The sequence below is a fragment of the Bombus pyrosoma genome, linkage group LG11 (assembly GCF_014825855.1).
Source record: "Bombus pyrosoma isolate SC7728 linkage group LG11, ASM1482585v1, whole genome shotgun sequence".
NCBI classification, from domain to species: domain Eukaryota; kingdom Metazoa; phylum Arthropoda; class Insecta; order Hymenoptera; family Apidae; genus Bombus; species Bombus pyrosoma.
The window spans coordinates 11,472,063-11,491,834 of NC_057780.1; the positions used below are offsets into that span (position 1 = coordinate 11,472,063).

The 19,772-nt window shown below is 43.6% G+C and overlaps 1 protein-coding gene across 5 annotated transcripts in view; it reads left to right on the top strand.

Moving 5' to 3' along the window:
• LOC122572965 (zinc finger protein ush) overlaps positions 1–19,772 on the top strand; it is a 201,600-nt gene that overhangs the window by 153,570 nt on the left and 28,258 nt on the right. Inside the window, exon 2 of one of the 5 annotated variants that reach the window (XM_043738744.1) lies at positions 19,618–19,742. The exons of the other annotated variants lie outside the window; for them this stretch is intronic. Within the exon in view, the coding sequence (XP_043594679.1) occupies positions 19,724–19,742 (19 nt within the window). The 5' untranslated portion in view covers positions 19,618–19,723. The remainder of the gene's footprint in view (positions 1–19,617; positions 19,743–19,772) is intronic. 5 annotated transcript variants of the gene reach the window in all.

A 19,772-nucleotide genomic window follows, 5' to 3' on the forward strand; every position in this document is an offset into this window, starting at 1 on the left:
TGGGACATATATCCGTAACAAGCGTGTATCGTAGAAGCAAAATTGCATCTACCTAAAGGAAAACCCTCGATGGCTGCGAAAGCCTCGATGCTTTCCTACTGAACGATCCTTAAAATTTACGCCGCGTTATCGTCGATCGCACGTCGCTGTACATCTCCAGCTGCACACACTTTCGTAGCAGCGTTTAACTATACAGAATCGGTACACCTACATGTGTCTTGCCGCGACCCGGTTCTTTCACGGCCCCGTGCTAAACGAGAGAAATAAGAGAGGGAGAGACGCAGCACTTCCTTATCTCCCGTAACGACTGCTCGTTATTAATCGGCGCGCGCTGTTCGAGATACCGAACCCAACCTCCACCCCCGTGCACCCTTAGTGTCTCGCACCGTGGCCCCTTCGGATTGCGCACCTTCGTCAGCCTGCTGAGTATGCGTTCGTGCTTATGTGTGTTACCGATACGTGCTGTTGCAACGCGTATAATAACACTAGGAAACGTAGAGTACGTATTATGGAATATTTCTCTGGGGGGTTGATCCGAGTCAAAATCGGTTAGATAATGCATGATTGATGTTTTATTGGAACTATTTAGTAGTAAAGAATTAAACAATCTTTTTACATAGAGGATACCAATGTAAGACCATAGTAAAAAGTTAAACGAGTTATTAATAGAATAAATAATTATCTAGTAGCGATTTTACAAAGAAATAGACTCTCCTAAGTAATAGGTTGATTCATAAATTCTCGCGGTTTTCATTTTATATTGTATTTTTTCTCATAACAATTGTCTATCATCCTGCACGTCTTATAAGTTGGGAAAAAGTTGTAAATAATGGTGAAGAATACTTCATAGATGAATTTTTACTAAATATCTGAAAAATGAAACAAAACCTTGAAAACCGATAAAATTGTACAAACTTATGGACCGATTCCAACAATAAGAATAAAAGAGAGGAATTTTGTTAGGTGGAGGAATCTAAAGGACTAACTTGTAGTTACCGACTTCTATGTTAAGATATATTGTATTAGGTTTGTAGGTTATGTATTAAGTTTGTAGGTTATGCATTAGGTTTGTAGGTTATGTATTGTATTAGGTGTCTTTCTTTTACAGACCCGTCTTTTACAACGATACGTCTTTATACAAACATGAAACCTAACCTGTCGAACGTTGTGATCTTTATTTTGATAGAACAAAATGGATCATACGTAATTCCATAGAATAATATAAAATGGAAAATGTTGTGCATCCATTGTTTTCTTATAAAACGAAAGAAACTTTTCGGACGACCTAAGACATACATTCACATTTTCGATTTCCTACTGTATGCACGGTACACGTATGTGTACCATTTCGTGAAATATTCGGAAATTTTTCGGAAACAATCAGAAACAATAAAGACATCATGAAACGCGTTAACAAAAGTAAGAAATTTCTACCCTCTATCCAGGGTTGCACACCCCTCTTCTCGTACAGCCATTTCCGTATCGACTCGCGATACCGGAGAATTCGGCAATGCATGTGCGTCTCGCCTCTCGTACACAGGATGATTTATTATTTTTATCTCACCGCGGTTCCTCGCCTGGGTAACCAGCAAGCAGACGACGAAGAAAGATGTCCTCATCGAGGGAGAATCATTTCGCCCGATGAAATTCCAAGCTGCCCACAAGATCTATCATCATTTTGCCAAATACAAATTTCATTCGTAATTTTATATACGTATTCTTCAAACGTTTACCAAGTTAGGAATACACAAAGAATATCTGTTGAACATTTATTCCACTTAACAACGATATGGATATCTTGTCGCGGTATTAGTCATTTTCACGATATTAGAGAATTACGGTTTACATTCACACGAATGTGTGATCACTGCTTTTCTTATTTCTGTTTCAGCTACTTCTAAAGGACATATTTATATCCATTTATTATACGTATCTCTAAAAAACGCTAGCTTCTTGTTGATAATTCCTGATAGTACTTTAAGTATTGTACGATTTATAATAACATTTTAAAATATATGTTAAAAAATACAGAAGATGGAGGGTTAAACAAAAATTAATTATGCCCAATATGCATCTCGCTGGTATGGCAAATTACCGATTGTACAAATCTTGCATAGGAAACGACCGTTTGCTCGATCTCCACGTTTCATCGCCAAATTCCCGAAAACGGAAAAGCCAAGAAACGGAAGGAAAAAAGAAGAAGTTGGCCAGGAAATACGGCGCGATTCGCGGAAGCTGTAATCGCGTGGAATCGTTTGGTAGCGAGCGTTTAAACGCGATCGCCTCGCATTAGCGTCGGGTGACGGGGCTAGGGAAAAGTACGGTGGCGTGCAAAAGTGGCCGATAAGTCGTCTACGGTCGTCGATTCGGCAGGGGGTGGCTCGTACGGTTATCTTTCAGACGTGCCTTGCAATCGGCCGCTCTAACTAACTGCTCGATGAAAAGCTCGTCGCGAATCCGGGACGTATTTCTCTATCGTCCGTGAAAGGAAACGAGGGGGAAAAGAAACGCCTCGATAACGCGCGAAATATAACCCTTTATGGTAGGTACGCTCATTAAAATCGTGGCGAAGGACGTGAATTACAAAAGGGGGGTAACGATTTTCGTTCGTGAGAAAATCGAAGTCAGGCTGGTGGTAAGATCCGTGAAATTATGGGACACCGACTGGTATCAATAATCGATTAATATCGCCGGTTAAATACGATCCCCGCGGCATTACTGGCCGATAAGTCGTCGATAACTACGGCAGAAGCAGTCGTGGAACCGTTAACTAACGACTCGATGAAAAGCTCGTTCCACCGAACTTGGATCTTCTCGCACGGGATAGGCCTTTGGATAGATATTGGCAATCATGGTTAAATTTGTCCTTGATCGCTAAGAAATTACCAAGAAACGTACGAACTCTGACTGATTCCTTTCTCTGTTCTTACATATTATTGTTCATTTTATGGCGAGTAAACGGCGCAGATCCTGTGATTTAATGTTTTCGGCGATAACAATTTTAGAAATGAATCCGGGCTTGGACATTTATCGTATGAAAATAGCGCTTGAACCGCTGAAATATTAGATGAGACATCAAGATGCAGTAATCCATTTAAACGAATATAAAAACACGAAGTAATCTTGAAGATTTTATAATCCAATGGAAAAACAAAATTCTTAAAAAAGGATCCCAACTTAGAATCCTGTATACGTAACTCGAGGACGAAGCTCAAGCGCTAAACTACTAAATGAAACCATCAAGAACCGTCGCGCCGCTGGAGTGTAACTAAAAAAAATCAAAGCGGCCGGCTCATTATGGGTAATCAATAATCGATACATTATCGGCGCATTCTCGTAGGAGGTGGCAGAGGGAAGGTAGCAGCCATGAGGGGGCTAGCAACTCATCTCCGTGCCAACCATCCAGGCAGCCAGAGAACCTGCTGTTCGACGGGGATATTCGAGGGTTCCGATTTACACAAGTATATTGAATTTATTGAGATGAGCCTAGGGATAGCGGCCAGGAGGATATTAGCTGCCTACCAACCGCCCCGACGTTTCATACGATCCGTCCTTCCCATCCCCTCTCTCGTTCGTGTCGCGTTTCAACCCCCGCGACACACCTTCCACCCTCTTCCCAATGCTCAGACCAGAGAGCCCACCTCCGTTCGCCTCTCGTGCATTTATTAAGATCGCCAGCCTGATTTATGCCTGGCCGATAGGAGGCGACTGACGACGAAGGGGTGGGTTTTCAACGCGATTCAAAGCAAATCTAATATCGACTCGGGGGTGTCGATTATCAGCCGAGGCGAGGTCGCGGTCCAGGCGTCTTGGCAATTCAATTTAGCTACGTTTGCCCCTGTTTGCTCCGGTTCCCCAATCAGTTTCAATGTGTTTAGAATTGCAAAGGGGTTAGAACGAAGGGAAGAGGTTGTTTACGAGTCGGATTTTGATGGCTTCTTAATCCTCTTTGAGATTTACGATGCTGGGTTATTTAGTGGGCGTTTATACTCAGATCTGTGGAATTCTGTAATTTTATTTCATTCGTCGGTGTGATGTTGATAAAATAATACACTTTCCTTCGTCGATCTAAAAGGATTTTCAATGTTCCAAGTTTTCTATCATTCTTGAAGAATATAATCTTTAAATATAATAAATCGTATTTCTAATGTGCGTTTCTTTTTCTGTTATAGGTAAGTCCAGTTCACCGTCTCGTAATGGTAACTGTACAACTTCGCTTCTCCACGAAATTTCACTCGCTCTAACTGTAAGTCAGAGATTAATATTCAGATTTCTATCCAAATCAACACGTCATAAACGAGGTAGGGAGAACAAATGTTAAAAAATAAACTTTGTGAAAAGAGATTGCGATAAATCAAATAACGCAAACGATCGCGTTGCATCGGTGTGCGATTCAATCGGATTTTATCTCGTCGATTTTTCGACGACTGACCGACGCGAGACGTCGACGTCGCAACGATCCTCGAGGGTAATCGGTGGCGGCAGCCCGAGGAGTGCTGCGGATTCTGCGGCTCTGCGAGCGCGATTCGAGCTGTCCTTATCTTCGGCGACCAGCCGTGGTTCTACAACTTAACCCTTCCAAGGCAACACGGCGCGGAGATTACCTTTGCGAGTTCGTCCCGCTTTCTCGCTTCCTTTCCTGTCTGCCCTCGCTATCCCGAGTCCTGTCTCATTCTGAATCTTTTGACGCGAATGTCGTTCCACCCTTCATCACTCGCGAATCAGACAATTCATGAATTTAAGGAATTTTACCGCACGTTTTACTCACCAGATACTCGTCTCGTTCTGATTACTGTAACGATGATTGAGATATCGGGATTAGCAGGTTAAGATTATCTTACAGTGTTACAATAGAATAATTAATTTTCCATCTGTTGGAGTATTGCGATGGTACATAGACGACACTAATGGAAACATCCATTAAAATAATCGTATCTTTTAGGCTGTGTGATTTAGAGTTTTTCTCATTGTTTATTAATTTGATTTATCGGTATTAAACGAAGGTATAAGCGACAGATATCGAAACAAATCTTTTTACCATTCAAAGCTGATCGAAGAAATATATTTCTCGTGCATTCTGTCGCGGATAGAAAGAGGGACGTGTGATTGAAAAGAAGTTTCGATGACAAGAAGCTGCCAACGGCTGATAAGCTGGCGGATAAGAGGGCAGTGACGAGTATAAATATGAAAATGGGGTGGAAAGATCCCACCATAAGCTTCCTCTATTCTACCTTAGCCGAAAGAAATACATTTCCGAACAGACACAGTTCGAAAGTAGAACACGGTGAATTATCGAAAACCCTCTCGATACCAACTAAAATCCGAGAAGCTCCCCATTCGCGATAGCGGCAGAAACAAGGAAAGCTGAAAGATTCGGACGCGTTGGGGGTGGTATTTAGATATTCTAATGGCCGCCTGATATCAAGACGCCACGGCGCGCGAGATAAAGACGACGCTCCCGTCGAGGACGCGGCGCTGCGCGTCGCTGATAACGCGGAGCTTCGCTCGTTGTTTACGTATACGACGTTACATGCACGTTAAGGTATATCTACGGGCGAGACAGTGTGCGTGCACACGTGCATATAACCGCGGCCGCGATTATTGGTGCAGCGAATATTAATGAAATGATTATGGCGAACGACGCCTGGGACGAGCACCGAAAAACTCGTCGCGTCGTTTCCTCGAGAAATTTACCGTGCGCGCAGCAAGCTTTAATAGGGAATTGAAGACTATGTCTTGGCAGGTTGATGGTTATTATGTATGAGGTACTTCAATGTGTGATACCGGTTGTAGAGCAGGTTTTAATTTCACATAATTGTTGGTCCATTATTTTCTTCTAAAATTCTTGCGACAAGTTTCTATAATTTTTTATTGTGTATTTTAAATCGTTATATTATACAATTACGAGATTCTAATTGGTCAGTTATTTCTCTAAAAGACTGGTTCAATTATTCGAACCAACGGATAGCCTAATTTTATACATATTTCAAATATTAAAGATATAGGAAAAGAAAGTTACCATTATTAAAAGTATCTGTACAATAGATAGGATTTACCAAAAATTACAAAGCACTCGATTAAATTCTCAAACGCTAAAAATCGTTCAAATAGCATGTTCGAAACCGGATGAACGGCAGAAAAATACCATCAGACTCCAATTCCACCAGCAATTTTCCAACCTTCACCTTACGGTCTAAAACATTCGCCATTACGATGCTCTAAAATTCAATAACTCGGTCGGTCGTGTCCGCGGCAATCTGAGATAGGAATCTGGCAAGTGATGCTCGACTGCAGAGGGCGATAAGCAAGCTATCCCGCGATGATAGCGATCGTAAAGTGACGCTGGGTTTTATCCAGCGTGTAACGTTCGACTTTTCCAGCGGTTTCATTGCTTATCTCTTTCGATTCGCCGCGAAGAAATCCACGGTATCGAGCCGTGGCCAGGAAAAAGAACTCGCGAAACAGAGCTTCTCCGATTACCAATGGACGATCGTCCACCCGCGATCCAGTTACCGCAGTTGTCTGTACTTATATATACATAGCAGCGAGAGAGTTGGCCGAGTCACGAGAGGAGAAACTGGCAAACCGGACGCGCAGGATCTGTTTGGTCGACAAAGGAGCCTGTGGATTAAGCCTCCGTGCACACCCACGTGCGGCATGGAACGAGCAGCGTGCACACACGGTCTCAAAGCACACGGAATAAAGTCGTGGCTGGAACGTGTTGAACGTTATCCCTGGCTCGGTGTCCGGCCGTAGATATGTTAATCAGCCACGCTGGTGCAAAGCGATCCTCGAAGGCTTGGACGATAGTTGCGTGCCCGGCATCCCGAACTTCGTCGACTATAATTATAAATCAGCCACCCTTATGCTAATGTCTCTGTCCTCCCAGACTCTGCTTTCGGCTGGCTTGGCTGGTGAAGTGAGCGCCCGCGAGTCGAGTCGCGAATCCAAGAGGGAGATTGTGCATGTCTGCGTATAAACCGATCTCCAATTAGGCCGCGATACGCAAGTTCGGGAGTTACGAGTCGCGGGCGTGAGATATCGCCAGCAAACACCGCGGAAAGTTTTCAAGTGTATTTTATATTCTACATAAAATATTCGTATTCGTGTAACATCTTCTCTTGCCTACGTTTTAAACTAACTTACCAAACTTACAAGATCTTTCGACGATATCGAAGTCTAATAGAGAAATGTTTAATCAATGGATTAATATTCTCCTTCGTCCTATTACTACCAGCTTGTGTTATATTTCGTTGTCATAAAGAAACACTCTTTGCCTGCATCTAACGTACAAGAGGAAGATCTCTCAAATATCAATTCTCTCGATCGCAGAGAAGGATTACTCAATGACCTAGCATCGGATAAACTGCTAAAAATGAAATATTAACCCATAGCCTGACTCTATCCGTCTTACAATCGTCATCTTTCCGACGATGATTCTCAGAGAGAGTAAAATTGGTCACAGCAAAGTCTCCAGGACGGAGGAGCAAGGGTAGAGAGGTTGGCTAAGGGGCGCGTGCGAGAGGATGGCAGGGTGGTAAGCGTAGGGGTGGCGCGACAGCCGAAGCTATGCGGATCTGGCTTATCTCGAACTCGCAGACGCGTCGCAATCGATATATCTCGCGGAGGCTCCTCTCGATAGGTGACTACCCCGGCGACATCCGCGCGTAGAACGCCAACGCGGGGCTTTCTCGCTCTTTGCTCGCGCTAGTGCGAGCGAGAACATCTTTTACTCGACAATGTGTACGTCTGTGCATCGATATATGTACGTACGAATGTATATGTGTGCGTGGAGAAGCAGACACAGAGCCCTCTGGCTCGTCCCCTGGCCTCGAACCGCTGCAGAAAAGATCAATTTTAGATTCGCAGCGATTTATAACTTCCTCTAATATGGCACCGATACCATCTCTCTTCCTAGCCTCCCTCTGTCTGTCTCTCTTCGTTCCAACCCCCCTTTGCCCCGTCGACTATCCCCTTCTGTCTTTGTTGCTCTATCTCATTGTCGCCTAGCAGCTCGTGGATCTTCGAGGACCGCTTTCCGCGCCAACGAGCCGGCATTCGAATCCTCCTCGTGGATTATTTGTTTCCATATTCGGAAGAGAAGTGAGGGAGGGAAGGCCGCGTTAGGCCGAGCATAGGATTCACTAGCTGAAAATGGCTTTCATTCGCCGGATTTGCCCTCGTTCGGGGATTCCTTCGGCTGGAATCCTTGGACCAGCTGACTGCGGAAATAGATCCCGGAATCGAATATAGGGTGGCGGAGGGAGGAGGGAAGCGGATTGGAGCGTCACTCGAAGGATTTCCGTCTTACCCCTTTGGGTCCATTTGCAGATACCCTTCGCGATCATCGCGTTGCTATTGGATGTTCTTCGTGGAATTTTTATCAATGGAGTGGCCCGATGTAGGTGGATTACACGTGACAGGGATGAAGGGGTTGGAATGCGGATAGAAAAGTTGGAAATTGATTTAGTTTACGAAGAAAATAGTCCGAGTTATTAAATTTCTTTTCGTGATATGTTCGCAGTAGCAAAATTTGTATGGACGTTTTTAATAAGAATGAAAATTCTATAGAAATTCTGTGGAAACTACAGTAAGTTGCTAAGTAACTGCAGTAAGATAGTTCTTCGTTTTATTGATATGGTGACTGGATGTATTGGATTACAATGACGAAAGGAGTTAAACTGTTGAAAAGAAAGTTGACAACCTATTTTTAAAATTTTATAAAATGGTTCACACCTATTCAAAGTTATATATCGGTCTAACCCAGAAACAAAAACACGCAAAGAAAATGAACGAATAACGGAACGAACGATAAAAGTGGAAGAATAAAGAGGAACAATCGTTATCGGTATCGGTTCATCATCGTAATCTCGTAACAAAGGGTCTCATTCGATGAGAAGACAGGAGAGAGAATCAGGCTATGTTCGGTTTAAATTAATTTGGGACTGGAAACGGAGAGGACCTGTCCGGTTGCGCGGTGGACTCGAGCTACAACTTAATTGGACGCAGAAACTGGTCCCTTCGAGGGGGCGAAACAGCTCCGGCAAGGCAGGAAGGAAGGATCCGGGCATGCGCCTCGGAAGAAGAGAATTTTAATTGGCGGCAATTTGTCGAGTCCTCGAGAGGGTGGATTCCCCCGGGATCGAGTCGGCTACTTAGCTTCAGCCGAATGACCACTTTGTACGCCGTCAGGCCAGTCGTTTTGAAGGGTTCCAGCGACGGTTCCTCGCTTCCATCCACGTCCCACGTTTTCTTGCCAATCTTTCTTCTTTCTTTGTTTCTGCCCTTTTCTATTTGCCCTCCTGTGAGACGCATACCAAACCTTTTTGCCTTCTTTAGCTTCACGTTATGAGATTTTTTTAGAATATTTTATGAGATTTTATTTTAGAATATGCGAAAGATTTGATAAATATCATCACGATAATCGGCTCTTCTTACATTGCCAACACAACTGCAAAATGTTTCGTATAATACGTTTATAAAAGATCTGTTGAGGTTATTAGATGTATAAAGAGAGAGACGCGTGGATAAATTATAAGGTAGAAAAATATATTTTAAATACAGAAATGAAAGTACAGGTATGAAATAATAATTTGAGCTGGTTCAAGATCCGCACGCTAGCAGCGTTACCCTATAACTGAAAATCCCGAAGCCAACGTCGCCTGTCGACTGTTTATGGTCTGCCTTCGACCCAGTCTTGTGTCTATACGCTGTCGACGGCTTCGGTGCTTTAGAAAGCTAAAAAGACCAGATGTAGAGTTTTCTTAGAAGTGGTGACCTTCAACAAGATCGATACAAGATGTTCAAATACGATGTTTTAATTGTCTCGAGCAATATGCAATATCTCGACATTTTGCATCCGACAGAATGAATTCCAGAAGAGAATACATTGAACTTGCTCGAGTAGGTCCTACCAGGTCGTAAGATTAAGGATCCAGCAAAACGTTCCGCGATTTTGGGATGTCCATCGACAAAGGAAGGAGGCAGGATCAAGCCGATAGGGATCAGCGACGCCGCGCCGGTCGGCTCATTATATTCCACGGATGACTCCGTGGCTCGGTCACGACGTCGCGACGACTTCCACCAGGACGACGATCCATCACGTTTTCACGCGAATTCCGTGCACGACCGCGCCGCAGCGTGCAATTAATGCCCGGCTACCACCAGTCGAACGTGTCGATGACAACCTACTGCACTATCTCTTTTCTTCTCTCGCTTCACTCCTCAAAATATACCGAATGTAACATTATCCACATGCATGCAATTACCGTAAGAGAGTTCCGTGTTCGTAACCATTTCCATGGTTTCTTTCGATCTTCCAAGAAATACGCGGTTCCCGTCTTAATTATTAATTTATTCGCCGAGCCAAGGGATAATTTATTCGGACGCGACTCGATCCCGGTTTAATCGTTTTCGTGCGAGCTTGCCCCGTGTTCCTCTTTTAAATATTTTGTCCCCGTACGCGACGAACCACACGGTAGTTTATTGACCGAGCAAATTTACAGAGGCAAATTTCGGTGTTGGGCGGCGACGGAGGCGCGTTTTACCGCGGCCATGGGCCCCGTTTAATGGAGATGCATGCGCGTATGCAAATCTGTAATTGAATATCGAAGAACGGGGCGGATCGCGTAAGTTAAACGCCACTTTTCGCTAACCGCGCCGGATGCAACCGCTTTAAATTTCGCGTCATTTTGCCGAACGTGTCCATTACATGGACCCTCAATTGCTCCTTTTGCTTCTATAATACTTCTTCTTCTTTTTCTTCTTCTTCTTCTTGTCCTGCTCTTGGTCACTTAATTTTTTCGTTCTTTTAGTTTCTGAAGTGCTTAGTTTCAATCTCTTAACTGATCAAAATTGAGGAGCGTGGTTCAAAAAATAGCTATACCTTTCTTCCCGTGGATTGTGACGAAGGTTGCGCAAATTACATCTATCAAGTGGACGATACGTATTTACGATGTAACACAGATAGAAATTGAATCATTAGCGATATGTATTAGAATGCGAGAATTGGATATCTGTTTAGAGTTTCCATAAGAATGGATTAAATGGCGGAAATGGTTGGGTTATATTGTTAACTGGTAGAAACAGTATGAGAAAGGGATATCAAAGGAATCGCGGGAGTATGGAAGGATACAAATGAGGCTTTCTTAGTTGCCTCAGCACGGAATTGGCTCGTTTAAATCCGCTTTTGAAATACGCACCGGAGCCTGATTGCGGCTGCAATCAGCTGCGCTAGAAACTCACCGGTTCACCGCTGCCCCTCTTAACCTCTCTTTAGAATCACGATCTGCCGCTGTCGGTATACAAAATTACGACGCTGCACGCCTATGAGTCGTTAAAATTATTTCACATTCAATCTTATCAATTAAAAGGGGAAACAATACAAACTCCGGCTTACCATTCTCTTGAACAGCGCATTCGAATTTTACAGAAGTATCGCGTCAAGTACTAAAGTTAGCTGGCCACTAATATAACCACCAATTCTCAAATAAATTTCACGAAATGAATCTCTAACGTTGCTCGAAATTAACTTCAAAGAATGAGCGTTTATATAGATATAACGTTACATATGTAGGTGGCTCACGAAAGCATACCGTGTTATCGTATTAGAAATGAAAGGATATGTAAAATGTAATACAACGCAAGACTTAATCTTACCGTGCTGTGATCCGCGGATTCCTAGAACCAAGCGTCAGTTCCAGGAAGTCTCCTAATTTCGCGGAAGACCAGTACCTCGGGCGAACTCTTAAATAATCGTTTACCGCGAATCACTCGAAGACTTTCCCAAACACGACAACTATAATTAACGCGAAAATATTCCAGAGACATAGCGGAGTGTCTCTTACACCGTCCAATTATTATCCATTATTCGCGCCTCTGAGGCAAAATCTCTTGGTTCGGTACCCTCTGCTTTCGCGTCGTTACGATTAAGGGAACGATTGCGTGATCGCCGTTCCGCCGTGACAATCCGCCGTTAATAAATTCGTGGGGCCCTTTTAACGGTGAGTTAAAAGAAAGAGAGAGAGAGAGAGAGAGAGAGGACAGACGCGGCGAAAAAGAGGCGACGCGTTCCTCGCGTGCACGCTCGCGGCTCCACATGCGACCAGCTACCACCGATCGGTATTCATTACGTTAATATCACGTCATCTATGGCATATCCTGTAATCAAGCGGCTCGCGCCGGCCCTTGGTCTCTTGGCTGTGGCCACCCCCTGGAGCGAAGAGCTGGAGAGCTCGCGGCCCCGGTGTGTTATTAGAAGAGCATCCGGGCGACGGCCAGCCAAGGCAGACCGAGTAATACGGGTAGTAAGGCTCATTGAGATTTATGGTGGACCGTCTTCTAACCGCACCTGCTCGTTAAGCCTCGCGTTGCTAAACGTCCATGCCTCGTCGTTACACCTTCCTCTTCGGTTGGCTGGCTGCTTGGTTGCTTGCCCGTCTCACTGTTACTACATCGTATTCCTCCTCGATCATAGCGACAGTGAAAGTAGATTTTCTTATTAAGCTTCGTAGGTGGCTTGGCAAGCAGCTAGCCGAGCGTGGAACTCGCGATAACGTGAGAAATTTAGTAGATCGATGGTTGCAAGTGGCGAGACAGTGTTCGATTTGATTTAAATTGTTTCAAGCTGTTCTAAAATATTCTTCGTAGAAGGATTATTTAATAGACGTTGTTCGAGTGGTTTTAGCTTACCGATGAACGTTATTGAAGAAAATTTCGATGAATTTCATTGCGATGATTCGATTTACAGATGCGATAATTTTGACCCAAAATTCGAGTATCTTCGCATTTACATCGGAGAAAGTGCACGTTATATTGCGGTATTGCAATTGTAAGCGAAGCTTGTGTAAGAGAAAGTACAACTCGATAAGGAAAAGAAACCAGGACCGTCAGGAAAACGCAGTTAACAGTATTCGGTTAACAGTAAAGGGAACATCGTTTAGAAAATCGGATGACCAAAATGATAAAGGTAGAAGATAGCCTTTTTATGCATATAAAGGGAGAGAAGAACATTAATCTACGTTTTATACAAATAACATTGCAGGCAAATGACGTATTTCGTGTTAGAACTGAGGTAAAAATTTTGCAAAATTCAAACGGACGTTTCTTGTGTAAGCGTTTCTTATGTAAAAACAAATTAAGTAACAGTGTACACGGTATACTGCAAAATTCCATGCTTACTTCGAGCATTTCTTACGACGTCTCCAATCGATAAACCATCTATAAACTATAATGCGATAGAAAAAGCAACAGAAATTATGCTTATCGTGTGCGATAGAGAATCTCAGGATTCTCCACTAGCTAGTTTCTCTATTTCGATACCGGCGAGGGAGACCTCCGGGAGGATGCAAGGCGCGTGCTCGCGTCGAGTAATAACTCGTCGATAACTAATGGGCCGGGAATGCGAAAAAATACACGCGCACAAGGAGCACGGCGATGGTAGAAGGGAAAACGCAAACTTCTCCTCAGCCAAACATGGTAAGTTGTTCCATCCTGATCTCCGTCGCCGAGGCGAAACTGTCCTGAACTCTTGTCCGGTCTTCCTTTCTCCGCGGGAAGCGCGACAGATGCGGGAACTCTGATATACGCGCGCGTACATCCAGAGGGGTGCACATTTCAGGTGTATCTCTCTGTAACGTGGATGCAGCATATATCAGACGGGCCAAGATGCTCATAAATAGTTGATTTTGCACCTCCCTCGATCACGCTGATCGCGGTCGACCACTTTTTAGCGCATGGAATTATTTATAGAGACGGGAAAATGGACCTAGATGAATTCTTTCGATGAATCGTCGTTCAAGTTACGTTTGTTCGTGAATCCTAGAACTGAGCGAGGGTTATATCCTTTAAAATCGTGCGATTAATTAATGACTCTCCGCCATTATCACGCTTACCAAGCAACTTTTCTTTCACAGAAAACATATTTTTGATAACTTCCATCCTTCGTAAAACATACCGCTGTTCTCATTTAAACGAAACACCCTGCGTATAATTTTGCTAAAATTAATATCGACTCTTATTGAGATTTGTATAGAATATATACTGTGAGCCTTAAAAAATCTTACCTTCGATTTACAAACATCGAGTGACAAACCCAAGTCTCGTTTAGTACTACAGACTCTATTCACTTCTGAGGAAACATCGAAGTCATCGGAAACAAAAGTGACGAAGGGGTTTCACGGGCCGTGCGGAACATGAGTTAGGTTCGTCCAGGTGGTGCATGGATAATTGGCAAGAGGTTGGTTGTCCGCCATGCAGGCTGTTGCGCCAAGGAAGAGGAAGGAGAAGAAGAAGGCGAGAAGCGCGGCTCGAAGAGGAAGAAGAAGAGAGAACAGGATCGACAAGGATCTTGCGATCCTGGCGACGGTTCGAAGGCCTCCTCTTGGCCAGGCCTGATCTATGAATGGGACCAGGCACCGGAGGAGGTCGTCGGTGCCGATTGGTCGAGGCTGGTACCACTCTGGTACCACATCGACCAATCGTTCGTTGGTCTCTCTCCTCTCTCTGGGTCGCCTTCGTATCAAGATACAGCCGGGCCACCTCCTCTTCCGTCTCCTTTTTCTTCTTTTGCCCCTTTCCCCCCTTTTCTTTCCTCGCCTGTTCTTCCTCCGTTTTTATCTTTCAACTCGATGTTCCTCGTTGCTTCGTTGCTTCGTACTCTTCCCCTCGTGTACCCTCTTCCGCGCTCTGATGATCGCCGATGAAACGATTAGGGGTGGAAGCGTGGCGAGAGTATGTTTCGCCGTGAATTGAATTGGTGAACTCCGTTTCGAGTGTGAGAATGTTGATCCGCTACATTTGAAATTGGCTCGCAAGATCTTTGTAGAGCGGTCAATTTTACGTAGAAATTTGTTAAAGTGAATGTTGACTTTTTGTTGAATTCATTTAACACGTTGGTCACGTCACCCATGTGTATGTGACGCGTATACTTCCGTGGGGGTCCCGTCACCAAAGTATGGGTGACGCTCTTCTTCTTCGAGTTAATTAAATATAGGATATTATGTATAGAATATACAACATAAAAATATTAAAAACACATTATACCATACTTTTTATTAACTTATATTCTGGATAAAATATTACATTATGCTATATCGCATGGTATTTGTTAAAACATTCCAAACACATTCGGAGCGATGTTGGCCACTTCGAACAACAGTTGTAGACTTCCTCATCACTACTCTCCTTATTTTCAAATATATTTTCACGCTGTTTACTGAACATTTTGAGAATGAAATATCACCGATGTACGTCCCACAAGTAATGCTTCTCGACTAAATGAAAGATCTGACATATCTGCCATGAGATCCCTCGGAATACTCTAACTGGAAAGCTTATCGCTTTCTCCATTTCAGAACTAAATAATCTTTTCTTTACAATGAATCGAAGGTGATAAACAATGAATTCCCGCTTGTCGCTCTATTTACGTTCTGCGTACCGGCGGTCGGATTTGGACCCCGCAGGAAACTTAGCCGAATCACGCTCGGCGACCAACGTGTTAATTTATTCGATCAAGCTGGGCACTTTCAATGGAGAAGCAGTGGGTGTTTTAATTAGACAATTTTTTAATTTGTAACTCTGGACGATGTAGAATATTTTTCGTATCATGTTCACGTTTGTTAAAGATCCATTCACTTTGTGAATTTTTCTGTAGATACATATTCGCTATCGTAGTGAATTGGACCAAAACGTTTATTCCAAATTATATTTCCTTTCTCCTACTTTCAATCGATATATTGGACAATCCATTGCATTTTTCATATAAGCAATAACCTTGCACGTCGATGATATATTCCTGTGTTTCGCAGCCTGAAATTAAATCTAAATTCATCTTATGCATGTATATCTGACACTGGTAACAAACCTGTTAAACAATCTAAACTTTGATATAATGCTTCGCTAGATCAATTAATTGGTCAATGAAAAACTTGCGCAATCAAAAAGTTTGATCTCCATCAAATACGCGTACCAGAATCAATCATAACGCATAATTGGATATCGTAGACCCATCCACCACTCTCACCGTTAAATTTCGCGCTTGTTTCGTGGCTCTTCCTGTTATAATGAATTTATCCTACTCTTTCTCACCCTCCACCTCTGAATTTTCTTTCTTCCTCTCGTCTTCTCCCTTTGTACGCTGTGCTTGTCTTCACGAAGTGGATGATGCGAATCGTTCGACTTCGCGTGAGCATTGTTTGGAAATACGCGGCTGATCAGCGCCGATATACGGAGCCGTTTCACCCTCTCCCTCCCGGCGAGGCCGCTTGATTTTTGCTCGTTCGTCCTCCCTTTTTCGTTTGCGTGCCTCGATCTCCGGCCGGATCGTATCCGTAACGCGTGCACACGCCTCGTCTTGTACGCAATTTGTTCTCTTCGACGGTGGAACGCGGCGTTCCACCGCGCTGTGGATTTCTCTTCTCTCTGCGCGTTTTTTCCCCCCCTTGAAAACATTCTTTTTTCACCCCCTCCTCTTCTCTTTTTGTCGTCTCTTCTCTTTGGTCGCGGAGAGAATCGCGATGCCATCGCTTGGCGTAACACAAATACTCCACGCTGAGCAATTTCTTCCTCCGGTGCTTTATCCACGCGTTTCGGAGGTGCAGGGCTGAAGTACACGGATTTTGTGGATCTCGAATTCTTAAGTTCAGTTGATAAACTAGGTGGATATTTTCTATCCACTGCGTAGATATTACGCCAATCTTTCTTACAGGGAAGCATAAAGCTTTCAGATTTCTTTATTGCGAAAGACTATAGTCTCTAAATGCCTCGTGCAACATAATGTCCGCTTGAATGTTTCGGGACGGTAGTTTTATTGGCGAGCAAACGCTATGTTTTAGGAAATATTAAGAATCCCTGTTTGTTTTTTGATATATAGATGAGTATCTTTAATCACAGGGAAGATCATTCTCACATATTGCTTACTTTAAGTGTGCGTGTGCCAATGTTTTATGGACCTTTGTCGTGACCGAAAATTATCTGATGTACATGCTGCACAAAAATCTTGAAAGTACCATTTAACACGAAACTTCATACGTTAAACACCAAAATATCAGAAGTTTATTACCCGAATCCTGTGAAGAGTGGCAGATGCTTCGAGTTCCACGGTGTCGCGGATTCTCCTCCCCCACGTCACATTAAACAAAGACGAATATCTCTTCTGCGTATCTCCTAAATGTAGCCAGGTCTCGAAAGAACAGAGAGGCCCTTTTCTTCATTCTTCGTTCGTTTGTGTTGGTGAAGACGAGCCACGACGATAACGAGGCTGCGAGAGTAAATTTGCTGCCATTAGCCGCGCGAAAATAAAGGACGAGGGAGATATTAAATTAGCGGCTCGTCGGTTCGCGTGTCTTCTCGAGGCAGTGCCTCTCGAAAATGAGTCCCGAGTGTCTGTTTACTCCTCGTTCGAGACCGTGCAATTTGCTCGCATGGTTATCGTTTGACCGCGTCGCTAGATCAGACATTTGTCGCTTCGATTGGGCCTTCGGAGCCGATGGAAGCCTGGTGGGAATATTCGAACCTTCGCTCGCTTGTTGGATTTCGTAGAACTGTTTAATAATTTGTACAGAACTCTTCTTTTTTCTTTATTTCTTTCAAGACGCACATGCGTGACCCTCTCAGAAGTCAAACCGATCAACTCTGCTTTTTATCAATTTGATAAATTAATTGCGCAAGTATACGGTTAATATTTAGTTGTTAAAACACAAATGACTTACCTTCATAAGTTCATTCGTCGCAGTATGACATAAATGATTTTGCTTATGATACAGCGAATGGTTAATATTCAAATTAAAATGAGATAATTCGTGCATCCTCGGTTGAAATTCTTTTTCGAGTATTCACGGAATTGCATGGTTACAGGATTAAAAATAATATTTTATACGTTGCAAAAGATTCTTAAGAAATTATTAACGATTGGTACATCGTGCTCTGTCTTTCCACAAAAATATACCCAAGCTCCTTTAATCCTAGCACTCGCTAAACTTAAAAAATGTCAATTACGAGTTCGAACTACCCTGGGGGCAATGCCATAGAAATAACCCAGCAGAGAAACTCGTAGATCAATCGCGTCCATGCGTCACTTTGGGCCGATCGTTCGTCGTAGAAACTAAACGTAGTAACGTTTAACGATCCCTCTCTTAGTTTCGCTCTCTCGGTAGAAAGAGCAACAAAGAAGTCCTAGGCCAAAGCCGGACAAGACCAATCGGGACACGATTGAAGAAAAAGAAAAAGAGAAGAAGAAAAGAAAAAAACGAAATAAAAGAAAGGAAGAAAGGTAAAGGAACAAGGCGCTTGACTGGCTACGAGGTCCTAGATGACCTCGAGCAGAGGATCGAGCTCGATCTCCGAAAGATCTCTTTCTTTCTCTCTCTGTTTCTCTCCTCCCCGTGGTTCAGCGACTAACGAGACGTTTTCCCTGCGCTGGATTTATCGTCGAGTTCGCCGAGACATCGGTCGAAGAGCACGGCGGAACCGGCGATTCGCACGTCGCGGACCCGTTTCTCGCGCTAATCGTTGCCTGGTCGACACCGATCCCGCGATCGGCATCCACGCATTCCCTTCAAAGGGTATCCCCTTTGACGTGGCCACGTCACTGGCCGCGAAGACGAGAACAAGACGGAAAGTCTCTTGACATTTTGTTTCTAACCGACTCTGGTTATCTGCGTTTTTTATCCGCTCGCGATTGGGTTAGGCTTCGGGCTACGGTTTCACGTGTACACCGGGACTTATCGGTTTCTTGGCTCTCTGCGTGTCGCATGGTACATATACACTGCTCAACGATGACATTGTGTAGAAATCTGTTACGTTGAAGTATTTAGTTAGAATTGGAATAAGGATAATGGAACTTTCTGAAGGGATTTGGATGAAATTTATGGATAAACCGAGGGTGGTTTTAGCGTTCAAAGCTAAGGACGATGAAAATAGAGTTAATGCCGCGTAGATATGGTTTGACTAAGTAATTTAGGTTACAGTATTAAGAATAATTAGCAATTTGGATAGTTCGTAAAAAGAAATAAAGGTGTGATAAAAAAAAGAATAGAGAGAGAAAAATGAAGGTAGATAAACGAAAAGACGGAATACGTGGAAGAAAAATAGAGAAAGAATTGAACAGCAAAAGACACAAACCTTGTGCTACATGTTAAAAGCAATAAAAAATCCCTTTATATGTGTGTATATGCGTTTGTGCGCGTTGATAAAACTGAAGTAAAAAGAGGGATTCGAAAATGTGAAAAAAAATAGAGAAAAAGTAAATAAAAAAGAATTAGAAAATTGGGATAAAAACAAGTACTTTGCGCGGAAACCAGCAGTTGGGGGTGGAAGTAGAGCTCTGAGGTGGTCGTCGAAGGTAGCGGGCGAACAGTAAAGTGGCCGAGTCAAAGGGATCGTAATCGGGCGGCGCGAAAAAGCGACTGCAAGTAAAAAGAATAATAATCTCCCGGTGGAAAGGCGGCCGGCTGGGTTTCCTAGAGGCGAGGAATGGCAGTTGGGGAGCGTGGCGTGATAACCCTTTCGTTATCAGGGGTTGAATGGGGGGTGGTGGGAGCTTAGCAGCGGACCAGGCGATCCCAGACCCTGATAACGGGCCGATGTCTGATAACTCACACTCTACATTATAATACACAGCACGGGCTGCCAGGTCTCTGCTGTTGTTGCTGTTGTTGCTGCTGCTGTGCTGCTGCTGTTGGTGCTCTGCTACTGCTGCTGCTGATGGCTTTCTCAGTGGGGATAAATGAAGAGGCTTGTACTGGGTGATTAAAAAGTATCAGAAAACGATTCTG